The 12011-nt window shown below is 42.1% G+C and overlaps 1 protein-coding gene across 3 annotated transcripts; it reads left to right on the forward strand.

Moving 5' to 3' along the window:
* Nucleotides 1-450: 450 nt before the first annotated feature.
* Nucleotides 451-11474, forward strand: NIM1K (NIM1 serine/threonine protein kinase). 3 transcript variants are annotated; one of them, XM_064735630.1, is made up of 5 exons: nt 451-722; nt 867-1249; nt 1860-2098; nt 7746-8014; nt 9925-11474. In XM_064735630.1, the coding sequence occupies exons 2-5, from the start codon at nt 1179-1181 to the stop codon at nt 10672-10674; spliced, it is 1329 nt and encodes a 442-aa protein (XP_064591700.1). In that variant the 5' UTR covers nt 451-722; nt 867-1178; the 3' UTR covers nt 10675-11474. The 3 variants fall into 3 exon arrangements, with proteins under 3 accessions (XP_064591700.1, XP_064591702.1, XP_064591701.1); XM_064735632.1 differs by having other exon boundaries at nt 1709-2098; nt 9925-11472; XM_064735631.1 differs by having other exon boundaries at nt 1768-2098; nt 9925-11472.
* The last annotated feature ends 537 nt before the right edge of the window (nt 11475-12011 follow it).

Raw genomic sequence — 12011 nt, forward strand, 5'->3', positions numbered from 1 at the left:
TAAATTCTCCCTCTCTTCCAGTTACAAACTGCATCAGCCATTAAGTTTGCAGCACACACAGTAAGAAGTGTCCCTGGTTCAGAGAAGTGACAGAGGGAGTCACAGACTCTGAGGGAAAGCCAGCTTTCTGCCTCACCCTGGAGCAGGTTTGTCTGCCTGCAACGTGGCTACAGCACAGAGAGGTAAAGTGACTTTCAAAATTTCTTCAGTGTGTCTCAAGGCAGGGAGCAGTGTCCCAGAGCATAGGTCAGTCACCTTGGCTTCTCTGTAGGAGCTGATGAGTGCCTCTGTTCCACTCAAGTTCCCATTTAATGAAACCATCACCAGCTGCTTTTTCTTTGCATTTAGGTCGTGCCTCTGACCTCTCTTCCTCTTGCTTACGAAGGAGATTGTGGGGTTTAGAGGGCAGCTCCACCTAGCAAATGCCACATGCCCTCTGCTAGTGTGGCACCTTAGGTGACTGTCTAGCTAAGCTTCAGGCAGTGAGTTACTGGTCTGATTGACTCCCCCTCAGTCTGGTGCATCTGTCCTGGCAGTCGTGTGTGCTGCAGGCTGGGAGCAGGGGAGGTGAGTGCTGCCACTGCCTGAGCTGTCTCAGCTCTCCTGCCCAGCTCACTACCCTCAGGCATGCAGCTGCAGGATCAGCACTTGCTGATCAACTCCTGGCTTTCAAGATTAAAAGACAAAGGTAAAGAAGAAAAAATTGGTGTGCTGTTTTAAAGGTAAGTGGTTGCTTGTGTATTTAGGGTAAGTACTTCTGTGTCTGTGCTGCCAGAGTTAAACTGGTGAAATGGTACAGGTCATGCTGTCATTCAGTGAAGCTGTTATGTAAAGGTTTTAATTACTTTCTTCATCTGTCTGCTCAGGAACACCACGCGTCTGGCAAAATTTTGAGAAGGCTCAAGGCGTTAAAGAAAGCTCATCTAAATAAAGGAGGGTTAACGTGACATTGCAGTTACTTAATCCTGTATTGTCCTGCCATGTGACTGCAGGGATACTGAGGCGCAGCATTTCTTTTGCCTGGTGCACAGATTATGCTTTTCCTGTCATCTTCCAGAATCAGTTGCTTTGTTGAACACGCCATGGGAAAGAAACAGAGGGGCAGCGTACTTTTTACAGCAAGGCTTCCACACACAGTGATATTTCCAAGGTACAGTGACAAGCTCACAGACTGAAGAATGAATCAAAGGCAGTCCCTACAGTCAGCTTTTGGACTTTTACCAGAATCAAGGAGAACGACGCTCTTAAGGTCAGCTATTCAGAATTAGCTAGAAGTTTCTGGATTTATTCGGAGCAGTTAATCAGCTTTCTGTTTGACCTTTATCTATCAAGTTAGTTCTCAAAGGATCAAGCTAAAATCTGAATATTTGTGTCACATATTTTGCATGTGTCAAATGTGCTGCATAGACAGAGAGCACCTTGCCACTTTCTTGCACAAAGTTTGCAGTTTTAATTGCAAAGCCTCTTTTACCTTGCAGCTGAAGATCCTCAGACACTAACTCTGTTAGTGAGGAATGGATGTTTTAGCTCTGATTTTGAACAGGACATGCAATATGTAGATGTGCCAGATTTGTTTTTGAACAAATTTCCAAACTAATCTTTGGATTTTCTGTAAGCTGCTTTTTTTCTTTCTTTCTTTTCTTTTCTTTTTTTTTCTTTTCTTTTTTTTTTTTCTTCTTTTTTTTTTTTTTTTCTGCATTTGCTGCAGTGTCCATAATGTGCAGGGCTTGCATATTGATATAGAATTACTTCATTTAAACTTCTCAGGACATCTTGTTAAATGGGGAAGTGATCACCCTGTAGACTATGACAACAGGATATGTGAATGAAGGAAGTCTTGGAAAATACCGCTGTTCCAGGTGGCATCACGAGGACAGCAGAGATGATGATGGGCGCCCAGAGTGCCACGAAGGAGATGAAGAGGGCAAACAGCACAGACTGACCCCATTTGAGAAACTGATGCAGGATATGTCTCATAATGAAAAGGTGGTGAAAGAATTAACACTGGGAAAGAGAATTGCCTTCTATCGAGTCAGAGGAGAAATAGGAAGTGGGAATTTCTCACAAGTGAAGCTTGGAATTCATTCCCTAACCAAAGGTAGGCGCCATTGCATGCTGAGTGACCTATATAAATGGCTTCCTATGGGAAGAAAGAGGCTCTATGAACCTGAAATACACATATAGAGTTTGTGTGTGTGTCTGTGTGTATATGTGTGTCTGTTTTTAACATTTTTGAGTTAATCTATAGACAGGGTCACACATAAATCCTCAGGGCTGGATTCTGCTTTAAAGAAACCAGAAAGGTTTTCTCTACATGGCAGCTGTTACAGGTGGAGTTCGTCGCTGCACTTCATGGAGTTTAACACATGCTGTGGCTCAGACACTCCACACTTTGAAGTGTGGTATTGGGCTACCCCTTCTGTAACCTTCCCTGTCCATCCACCCTCTTCCTTGCCCCAGCTCCTGGCCTGCAGGGATGCAGGTGATGAATGCCCAGGATAGCAGGTTAGGTATGCTCCTGCCTGCAGCCAGAGGCAGCAAGGCTTCCTTTGTTTCATCACAAATTTTACTAGTATGGACAAAATATTTTATTTGGCCATGGTAATTTTCGTGAGAAATGCCCACTTAACTGACTCATTTGCTGATGGCTCTTTTCTGTAAAAAGCTAGGAAGGGAGCTATAGGTGTGGGAGGAACAGGTGCAGGGGAACAAGCTCTGGTATCACCAAACTGGTGTTTGTGTTGAATTGTCTGTTAGTTTTATTGTTTTAGCTGCTGTCTAAAACAATATCCACTATCTACTGCTTCTAGGAAGGACTGGAAGGGCTAGGTAACTGCAGTGGACACTTCAGTCATAGGTATAACTAAGAACTTGTCATCAGCTGTCCTGTTACATCTTCTGCCTTTGTCTGACAATAATAGAAATTGTTGTTTTCTGTCAGAGTGGCTAGTTTTCTCTGTATCTTTGTACATTACTATCTTGCTTTTCTTCTGAGAGTCTTTGCTTTTCAGTTTGATTGACTCTCCTTCCCTTCATCGTCTTACAGGTGAGAGAACGAGATGTGCCCCAAAACTGTGTTATCTATTGTTATTTTTTTTCAGCCCAGATCTGAGAGGGATGAAAGGTCACAATTATCCCTCGGGGGCAGTGGGAATCTAAGTGGAGAACCGATGGTACTTAATTTTTCACATTTAAGCCTGTCAACACCCAAGGGTTGCTTTAACTGGGTTTTGAGTTTTTGGTTATTCTTGTTTCAGGAAAGCATCTCTTTTCTACTTGGTTCACAAATTGTTTCCTCTTCTGTGATATTTCTTTTTCTTCCCGAGGTAACTGTTTTGTGCTTACTGTTGGAAAAAATGCTGCTCCTGTACTGGGAACATAAGGAATGCTAATGAAAGGCAGTTAGACATTTGATCTGGATTAACCCTTTGCTGAACTTACTTATGAAACAGGTTCTTTTAGTATCTAAACAGAGCTGATTGAAAATTTTTGAATTTCAGTGAATATAGTAAGCTAAATACCAAAACCAAAACTGTACTTTTTCTTTTTCTGGAAGAGGTTATTTTTCAACAGAAATCTCTCAAATTATTTTTCTTTTGTTTGTCTATAACTTTTTGGTTAAAAGGGAGAAAGGGAGTTGATTATTGATGTTAAGTTTGCAACTCTCATGAGGAAGGAAGAATGAAAGATAAATGTTTTCTGACTCATTCTGCCCATGAGTTTATATGTGTGAAATTATGTTTCTGCACAGTGTTAATGAGTTCTAGTCTTTTTTTTTTTTTTTAATCTGGTTATATAAATAAAAGGCTTCATCATTAATGCTGGTTTGGTCTCTGTAGAAGAAGGTGGTGTATGTGTCCAAGGGCTGTTCAGCTCTTCAGTTACTGCCAGTTTTAATATGGTCTCTCTCCTGTATCGTCCTATATCAAAAGAGGAAACAGTTTTGGTTTTTTACAAAGATGAGCCTTTGTAAAAATTACATATGTTTTTCTCTTGCCTTTGTGATCTGTTGTAGCAGGACACATGATTTCTAGAGAGAGAGAGAGATGAAAAAACTTCAGGGTCATACTGGATGGTGAGCCTTGTTTCCCTCACAAGGGTTGTCTTGGTGTTTAGAAAACACAGAAAAATCTTTAGTGCTATGATGTGGATGCCATGTCCCATGGCTTGGACAGGTGCACTTTTCACTGGATAAAAAGCTGTATGGCTAGCTGGAAACAGGGAGGGTGCTGAATGGAGCTATCCATCTGGAGCTAGTCACCAGCAGAGTTCCACAAGGCTCAGTATTGGGGACAGCCCTGATTAATGTCACTCAGTTTGCAGGTGGCAGCACATTAGGTGGGAGTGTTGTTCTGCTGGAGGGCAGGAAGGCTCTGCAGAGGGATCTGGGCAGGCTGGATCATGGCTGAGGCCAGTGGAGTGAGGTTCAACAAGGCCCAGTGCCAGGCCCTGCCCTTGGGTCACAACAACCCCAGGCAGCTCCACAGGCTGGGGCAGAGTGGCTGGAAAGGAGCTGGGGGTGCTGGTGAGAGCAGCTGAACATGAGCCAGGCTGTGCCCAGGGGGCCAAGAAGGCCAATGGCATCCTGACCTGGATCAGCAATGCTATGGCCAGCAGGGCCAGGGCAGGGATTGTCCCCCTGTGCTGGGCCCTGCTGAGGCCGCACCTCCAGTGCTGTGCCCAGGGCTGGGCCCTCACTGCAGGAAAGGCCCTGAGGGGCTGGAGAGAGTCCAGAGAAGGGCAATGGAGCTGGGGCAGGGTCTGGGGCACAAGTGCTGTGAGGAGCAGCTGAGGGAGCTGGGGGTGTTTGTCCTGGAGAAAAGGAGGCTCAGGGTGACCGTATCACTCTCCACAACTGCCTGACAGGAGGCTGTGGCCAGGTGGGGTTGGCCTCTTCTCTCCCAGGTAACAAGGGACAGAGTAAGAGGAAATAGCCTCAAATTGTACCAGGAGAGGTGTCACTCACCTGCAAACTGAGTGACATTAATCAGGGCTGTCCTCGGTACTGAGCCCTGTGGAACTCTAATGGTGACTAGCCACAGATGGATATAACTCCATTCAGCACCACTCCCTGTTCTCAGCTATTTCAATTGTACCTTGTTGAACCAGGAAAGGTTGATGTTTAGGCTGGACATCAGCAAAAATTTCTGTACCACAGGGGTGGTCAGACCTTGGAATGGATCCCTGTAGATACTTAAAAGACGTGTAGATGTGTCATTTAGGGACAATGTTTAGTGGCGGGCCTGACACTTAGGATCTTAGAGGTCTTTTCTGATTTATGTTTCTGTATATATTGTGTTATTCAGGGGCTTTGCCCACTATATTAACCTGAATTTTGGCAGAGATTTGCTCCAGAAATTCATGGCATTTTCTTGCTAAGGACCGTTAAATTCCTAAGCCCTGTATAACTTTTATTTTACATGCCTTCCATCTGACAAAGGAAGTGTGAGATCACAGCTGAATGGAAGCAATTACAGGCATACAAAATGTATAGCTAGTAAGAAGTCAGTCTAATGTGACACAAATTGCAAAAGCAAGAATGTCCAGGCACCCACTTTGCCTTTTTTTAAAAGCAATTTTAACTTGGTTTTGTTTGTGTATTTTTTCCTTCTGCCATCACATCATACACTATTTCTTCCTGAAATTGGTATTTCCCAACTTTTTCCTAGTTTTTATTACTCAGATTTCGTCTAGCACTTTTCAAACCTCATACACTGCATATAGTCAATCAAAATCTCTTCCAACTCTTTTTGTAATTATTTTGGTAAATAAGCTGCCTGCTAAAAATGTCCTGTTCAGCACAGCTGCTAAGCAAGAATAATAGAGGCATTCTTTGAAAGCAGAAAGGAAGAGTTTAGAGAATAAAAGGAAGGTGTCAGGTTTCTTTGCATGGAATGCATTTGCAGCTGCAACGATGTAGATTTAAAGGAGTTTGTCCTGATTTATGGTGGTGTTGCAGTAGGATCAAGCTCTTCAGTTCAAAATCTTTTTTTCCTCTCCTCTTCCCTTTTAAAATGTAGCAGGAAAACTTACTAGGAGGAAAAGTAGAGCAAAAGGACAGGGGGAAAAATGAACCTAGAAGATTTTATTTTAAAAGCCCAAATGTCTCCACTGTGCATGGTTAAGACTCTAAACGTTGTAAGCATTTAGTTGTGCAAACTATAATATAAATATAACCTACTATAATATAAAATAACCTACTGCAAGCTGATGCTCCTTCCTCTAGGTTTGGGAGATCAGTGTGCTATGAGGGTCTTTCACTAGGTCAGCAGTCACTGTCAGTAGCTGCATTTCCTCCTGGTTCACCCAGCTCCACACAGGAGGTAGCTGCTTCCCTGAGGGGCTCTGCCTCAGCTCTGAGAGAAGCAGTGTGGCCAGGATAACTGCCCTGTACTCAGCACAGACTCCTAAAAACAGGCACATCAAGGTATAATTCAGCACCTTCCACCACAAGAATCACATGTGCTTCAAGCATCTACTGCACTTCAGTAGGGAGATCAATTGATTTATGTATCACACTAAAAAATGTAAATATACCAAATATGGAGTTTTCTTGATCTGTACAGACACATGCATAAGTATCCTTAACATTCCTTTATATATGTTGAAATACTAAACTTGAGTTAAAACCTGATACTATTCGGTAAAAACTTGAATGGTTTTATACCTGAATGTGTGTAAAAACGCAATAGCCTTTTCTCTCTTTTCTTACAGCAACAAGTGAACAATACCATTTTTCCTAATTTATTCCCATTTACTAGAGACCAAGGTGAAGTTTTTTTCTGAAAGATTTATTAAAAGTGATAAATTATTAAGAAATGTGTGATTGTTTGACTGAGATAGTCTTGAGGGGGAAAAAAAGCCAAAACTGAACAACCAAGAATCCCTTCTTCCTGGGAAAAAATAGTTGTTTTTATTGCTATGATCCATTTTAATTTTGCTGTCCTGACAAGTTATACAAAGCCACCATAAACCTGTTTTAACCAGACAAATCCTTCAAATACCGGCTGTGTTCAGAAGAGTAAAGACAAAAGCTGTAACCTACAGACTAAAACAGGAACATAAGGGTAACTGTGATTTACCTATTCATATTGCTCTGAGCTACCCTGATGTGATGCAGCTGCAGATATATATGTTTTGCTTTGGCTTCTCTGTGTAGGCTTTCAGAGACATGTAGTACTTAACGCAGCTTTGCGTTACCAGAACACTATATGCCAGCTAGATTTGCTGTCTTACAGGATCCCTGCGACTTACTTGACTTCGCTGCTCAGAATAAATAGCCAAAGCCTCTAAATTCCTCACAAATTTTTCTGCCTGGTCGGAAGCGGAGCACACGGATTTCACACTTCCATTAGTCTCCAAGTACCTGGCTCATCTGAGGAGCTCTGAGCTAGCAACAAAAGCACAGACTCTCTACCAGCAGTGAACACCAAAAGCAGATGCTGTACCTTCAGACACATATAAGCCTGTCACAGCAACACACATCAAGGCAGCAGATGATTTGATCAGCCCTTGGAGTACTCTACCAGCCTTCAGTTACCCCAGCACTGAGTAGGTTGTTGTAGACAGAAAGGGGCAGGGCTTGTGTGAGAGACTGCAGGGCTTAGTAGGCCCCTGCAGCTTAGTTTATACTGATGAGGTGAAATTTTATTGCATTTCTACAACCAAGCATCATTGTATGTCAATGGTATTACCATTTTGTATCTGTTGCATTAACAACATGGAAAAACTATTTTTCTTCTCAGAGAAAGTTGCAATTAAGATTTTGGACAAGACAAAGCTAGACCGGAAGACTCAACGTTTGCTGTCTCGTGAGATATCCAGCATGGAAAAGCTGCACCACCCAAATATCATCAGGCTGTATGAAGTGGTGGAGACACTCTCAAAACTGCACCTGGTGATGGAGTATGCAGGAGGTGGGGAGCTCTTCACTAAAATCAGTACAGAAGGAAAGCTGCTAGAAACAGAGTGTAAAATAATCTTCTCCCAGATTGTGTCTGCTGTGAAGCACATGGTAAGTTGCTCTTACACAGGCATGCTGCCTCTCTTTACTCTGAGCTCATTTTGTGGATATTTCTTTTGAATTTCAACAGTAGATTTACCTGAAATTTCAGGCCCACATTATTAAAAAGCAAAACAGCTAACAGCTATAGAAGAGCTGTTAAAGGTATCTGAGAGTTTTCATATCCACCTCAAGTTACTGCCTCTCTGTTGGCAGCTTTTGGGAGGAGACTGGGAACACCTGGTGGGTGGAATCACCCTTCTAGCACTAGTGTTCTGTTTGCTTTAATGTGCTGTGGGCATCAGTGAACAAAGCTTCGTTTCTTCCCTCCCTGTTTCAAAACAAAGGATCAGTCGCTCTTCCGCTTCCAGAGAGGCTGGTTAGGTGTTGCAAACATCCGACTTGCTCATTAATGAATGTGTGAATCTGTCACTTAAGCACAGTCAATTCCTGTTCCTGACTTCGATGCAAGTCTGTGAGGTTAACGCCCAACCAGTCACTTCTTGCCGGGTCTTCAATATATACATTGAAGATGATGCTGTTTGTGTAGAACTGAAAGCATCTTGTCAAGGCAGAAAAGGAGCAATTAAGTACTCCGGTACATCTCTAAATCTTGCAGAGTAATTACAGCTACTTCAAAAAAAAAATAAAAACACGGAGAGCTGTCCTACAAGTCTGAGAAGCAGCATTCGTTAAAACTGGCTCAGGGTGCCCTCCGGTGGCTCCTGTCCTCCTTGCCACATAACAGCTTCTGGCGAAGTCAGAAACAAGGGTGATCCCAGGTCAGACGTCTGGGGATTGCATCGCACGCTACTCCTGGCTTACATAAACAGCATGCATTTCTTATTTATTTTGATGAAATTATTGTATGTGCTTTAAGTGGTGGATTAGCTTCAACGTTTTATCCAAAGGACAGGCACCCTGCAGCTATAGGAATTGAATTTGCATTTCAAAATTACACATTTATTTATTAGAATTAAACATAGACTCTCAAGCTGGCCAACCTCTTCATTTGTACACAGAAACTTCTGCACATTTCACTTTTGCTAAGCCATCACATCCAGGCTACATAAATCCTTTCTCCTTGCTGCCAGTCCACAAGGACAGAGGATCCCTGGCTGTTAGTGATGAAAGTTGAAATAGGATGCCAAAGAGTTTCTTTATTGCCTCCAGATACTGTATGATGTTACTCCAAAGGATAAGGCAGAGAGTGCTCATTCATTCCTTCTAGTTATTCCAAAGATGAAGCTAAACTCTTGCTTAACCAAAGCAGGTACGTCATCACTAAGCAGAGCAAATTCATTTTGAGTACTGGCATTTCCAATGGGAAAAAAAGTAGTAATTACAGTGTATGTATTATAGATTTCTAAAACTAGAACACTATTAAACTTGGCTGTCCAGGAACATGAAGTACTCTGAAGCCCAACTCTGTGGTCCTTTTCTCCTACCACCACCAGTTCCTCATAGGACATTAGATCACAGAATGTAATGATGGCAGATTTCTTATTTTTATCTGTGACAATGTTCAATCGGTGAACTAAATGTTGAAATCTGTAAGTTGCATGTAGTAACTGCAAAAGCAAGTGCCATGAACCCTAAAAAAATACAGATTTTGCACATGAATCTGTCTAGTCATACTGCACTCACACATTCATGAAAATAGTTGCTATTAGTTAACACGTTGAGAGTGCTGTGTTTAAAAATCCCAGCATCCTTCTCCTTTCCCTACTCAATTGGTTTTCTATCCTTGGAGAATTAAGTTAGATTTGAGTCATAATTTTAATTTTAATAATTGCAATACGAGTTTCAGAATTTGCCCAAGATAACTCCCTTTCTCCTTCAGGCTAATAAATTAATTAGAGGTAGCCATTGAGAACTTTCCTGGGAACAAACCAATGCCAACTTTTTCTCTTCTTCCACAGCATGACAACAATATCATTCACCGAGACCTGAAAGCAGAAAATGTCTTCTATGCCAGTAACACCTGTGTTAAGGTGGGAGACTTTGGATTCAGCACAATAAGTAAAAGAGATGAAACTTTAAAAACTTTCTGTGGCTCTCCTCCTTATGCTGCTCCTGAACTCTTCCGAGATGAAAACTATATTGGCATCTATGTAGACATTTGGGCACTGGGAATCCTCTTATACTTCATGATGACAGGCAGCATGCCATTCCGGGCAGATACAGTAGGCAAACTGAAAAAGTGCATTCTTGAAGGGACATACACTTTGCCTCCCTGCCTCTCAGAAAACTGCCAGAAACTGATAAAAGGAGTCCTTCAGCCAGTACCAACCAAGAGATACTCTGTCAAACTGATTATGAACAGTGAATGGATGCAAGGAATACAGTTCCCCAAACCTTTACAGACATTTAAACTGGATCCAAAATATTTATCAGACATCAGTACACTAAAAGAAGAAGAAATTGAAGTGAAAAATATTCTGGAAGACCTTGGAATCACAGAACAGCACATTCAGAACAACCGGGGAAGAGACGCGCGCAGCTCCATAACGGGGGTCTACAGAATTGTGTTGCACAGAGTACAGAAGAAAAGGGCACTTGAATCTGTTCCTATCATGTCCCAGCCAGATCCAAAAGAAGACAACTCAAGGAACGGAATCACTACTTACAGTGGCTTTAAGCACACATCCAAGCTGTGTTCTATTTTATAAAATTGCACTGCAGGCTTTTTGCTCAGCATATTTGACAAAGGGGATTATTCACTTATCCTTAAGCTTTAGTGTTCTTTTGTAATTTTTGAATAAACCAAAAATGCCTCATTTTCTTTGCTTTTGTCAATTAACAGTGAAGCACTCAAAAACAGAGCTCTTGTGCATTTGTTTAACCCTTTCTCCATATACTTGGTATAGCCAGTGCAAGAACCCAGTGACTGAAAAGATCATGAGTGGAGGGGATCTTTTAATAAACACCATGCTACTGCACTTAACCCACTTGGGAGATTCTCTGCACAGACATCTAACTGCTAACTTCTGAAAGCTGTACCTAAGCTCAACACTTCACCATTGCAAACTGGGACAGTTGCAGAAACTAAATTTAAGCAGAGACCAGACTAATCTAATCAATTGCAAATTCTTTTGAACTTCCTCATCAAATTTAACAAGTTAATTTTTAGAAAGCATTTTATTTCCTTTCAAGAAACATCAAAGCTGTTGTTGGCTGCAGTTCCCAACTTGTCACGATTCCAGAAGACAAATCAGGATTCAGTACTTTAACCCTGTATGTGCGTGCCTGACTGGTTGGGCTACCATCAGTTACCCTTCTGACACCTTCCACTGCTTGCATGATTCTGCCACTCTGGAACTGCTTGGACTCCACCTGCATTCCAATAAAGAAAGATTTAAGCATATTCCAAAACCCATGTGGTTTTAAGTTCTTGCCTTAGCCCTAGTTACCAGTAGCTGAATGCAAGCAGCAGCAAAATCTGCTTATATTCACTGAGCATTACAGGCTTGTCCTCACTCCTGCCATCCTGCTTTGGCAGCCAAAGCTTGCACAAAGCTGATTGTGACACTTGATTGCTGCAAGTTAAAAGCGGGACAGTCTGACAACTCCAGTTGTTCTGAGCATCACCAAAATGCAGATGCTCTGATTTTCAGCTTTAGTCATTTATTCTATGCTTAGTTCTTCAACAGCATCAACTCCAGTGCAAAGGACAAGTGTGGCAGCTGTTCTCTGAACAGGGACAGCTGACATGCCTAAACTAAGAGACAGAACCTCTGAGTTTAGCTAAGGAAAGATACTCGACACAAGGTGTACACAGGTACAGCTGGTGCTGTCACATTTAAAGGCAGGATGCCTCATCTGTTACGACACTGATGAGACAACAATTTCACTTTAGAGGGAATAATTCATATAAATGAACAGTGGAATGAATCTGAAAGGCCACGCATGGGAAAACGACTCAGTGAGGCCCAGGTGTGTACAAAGCAAGAACCAAGCCTCCTTCACAGAATTTAGAATTTGAGGGTAAATAATATCAATTTTTATA

The sequence above is a fragment of the Zonotrichia leucophrys genome, chromosome Z, assembly GCF_028769735.1.
Source record: "Zonotrichia leucophrys gambelii isolate GWCS_2022_RI chromosome Z, RI_Zleu_2.0, whole genome shotgun sequence".
NCBI classification, from domain to species: domain Eukaryota; kingdom Metazoa; phylum Chordata; class Aves; order Passeriformes; family Passerellidae; genus Zonotrichia; species Zonotrichia leucophrys.

Bases quoted from the DNA above. Each gene is read 5' to 3' on its own strand.
- NIM1K (XM_064735630.1), top strand. From the start codon at position 1,179: ATGAATCAAAGGCAGTCCCTACAGTCAGCTTTTGGACTTTTACCAGAA. The intron at 2,099-7,745 runs GTAGGCGCCATT...TTTTCTTCTCAG, and splicing joins AATTCATTCCCTAACCAAAG to AGAAAGTTGCAATTAAGATT. The intron at 8,015-9,924 runs GTAAGTTGCTCT...CTTCTTCCACAG, and splicing joins TGTCTGCTGTGAAGCACATG to CATGACAACAATATCATTCA.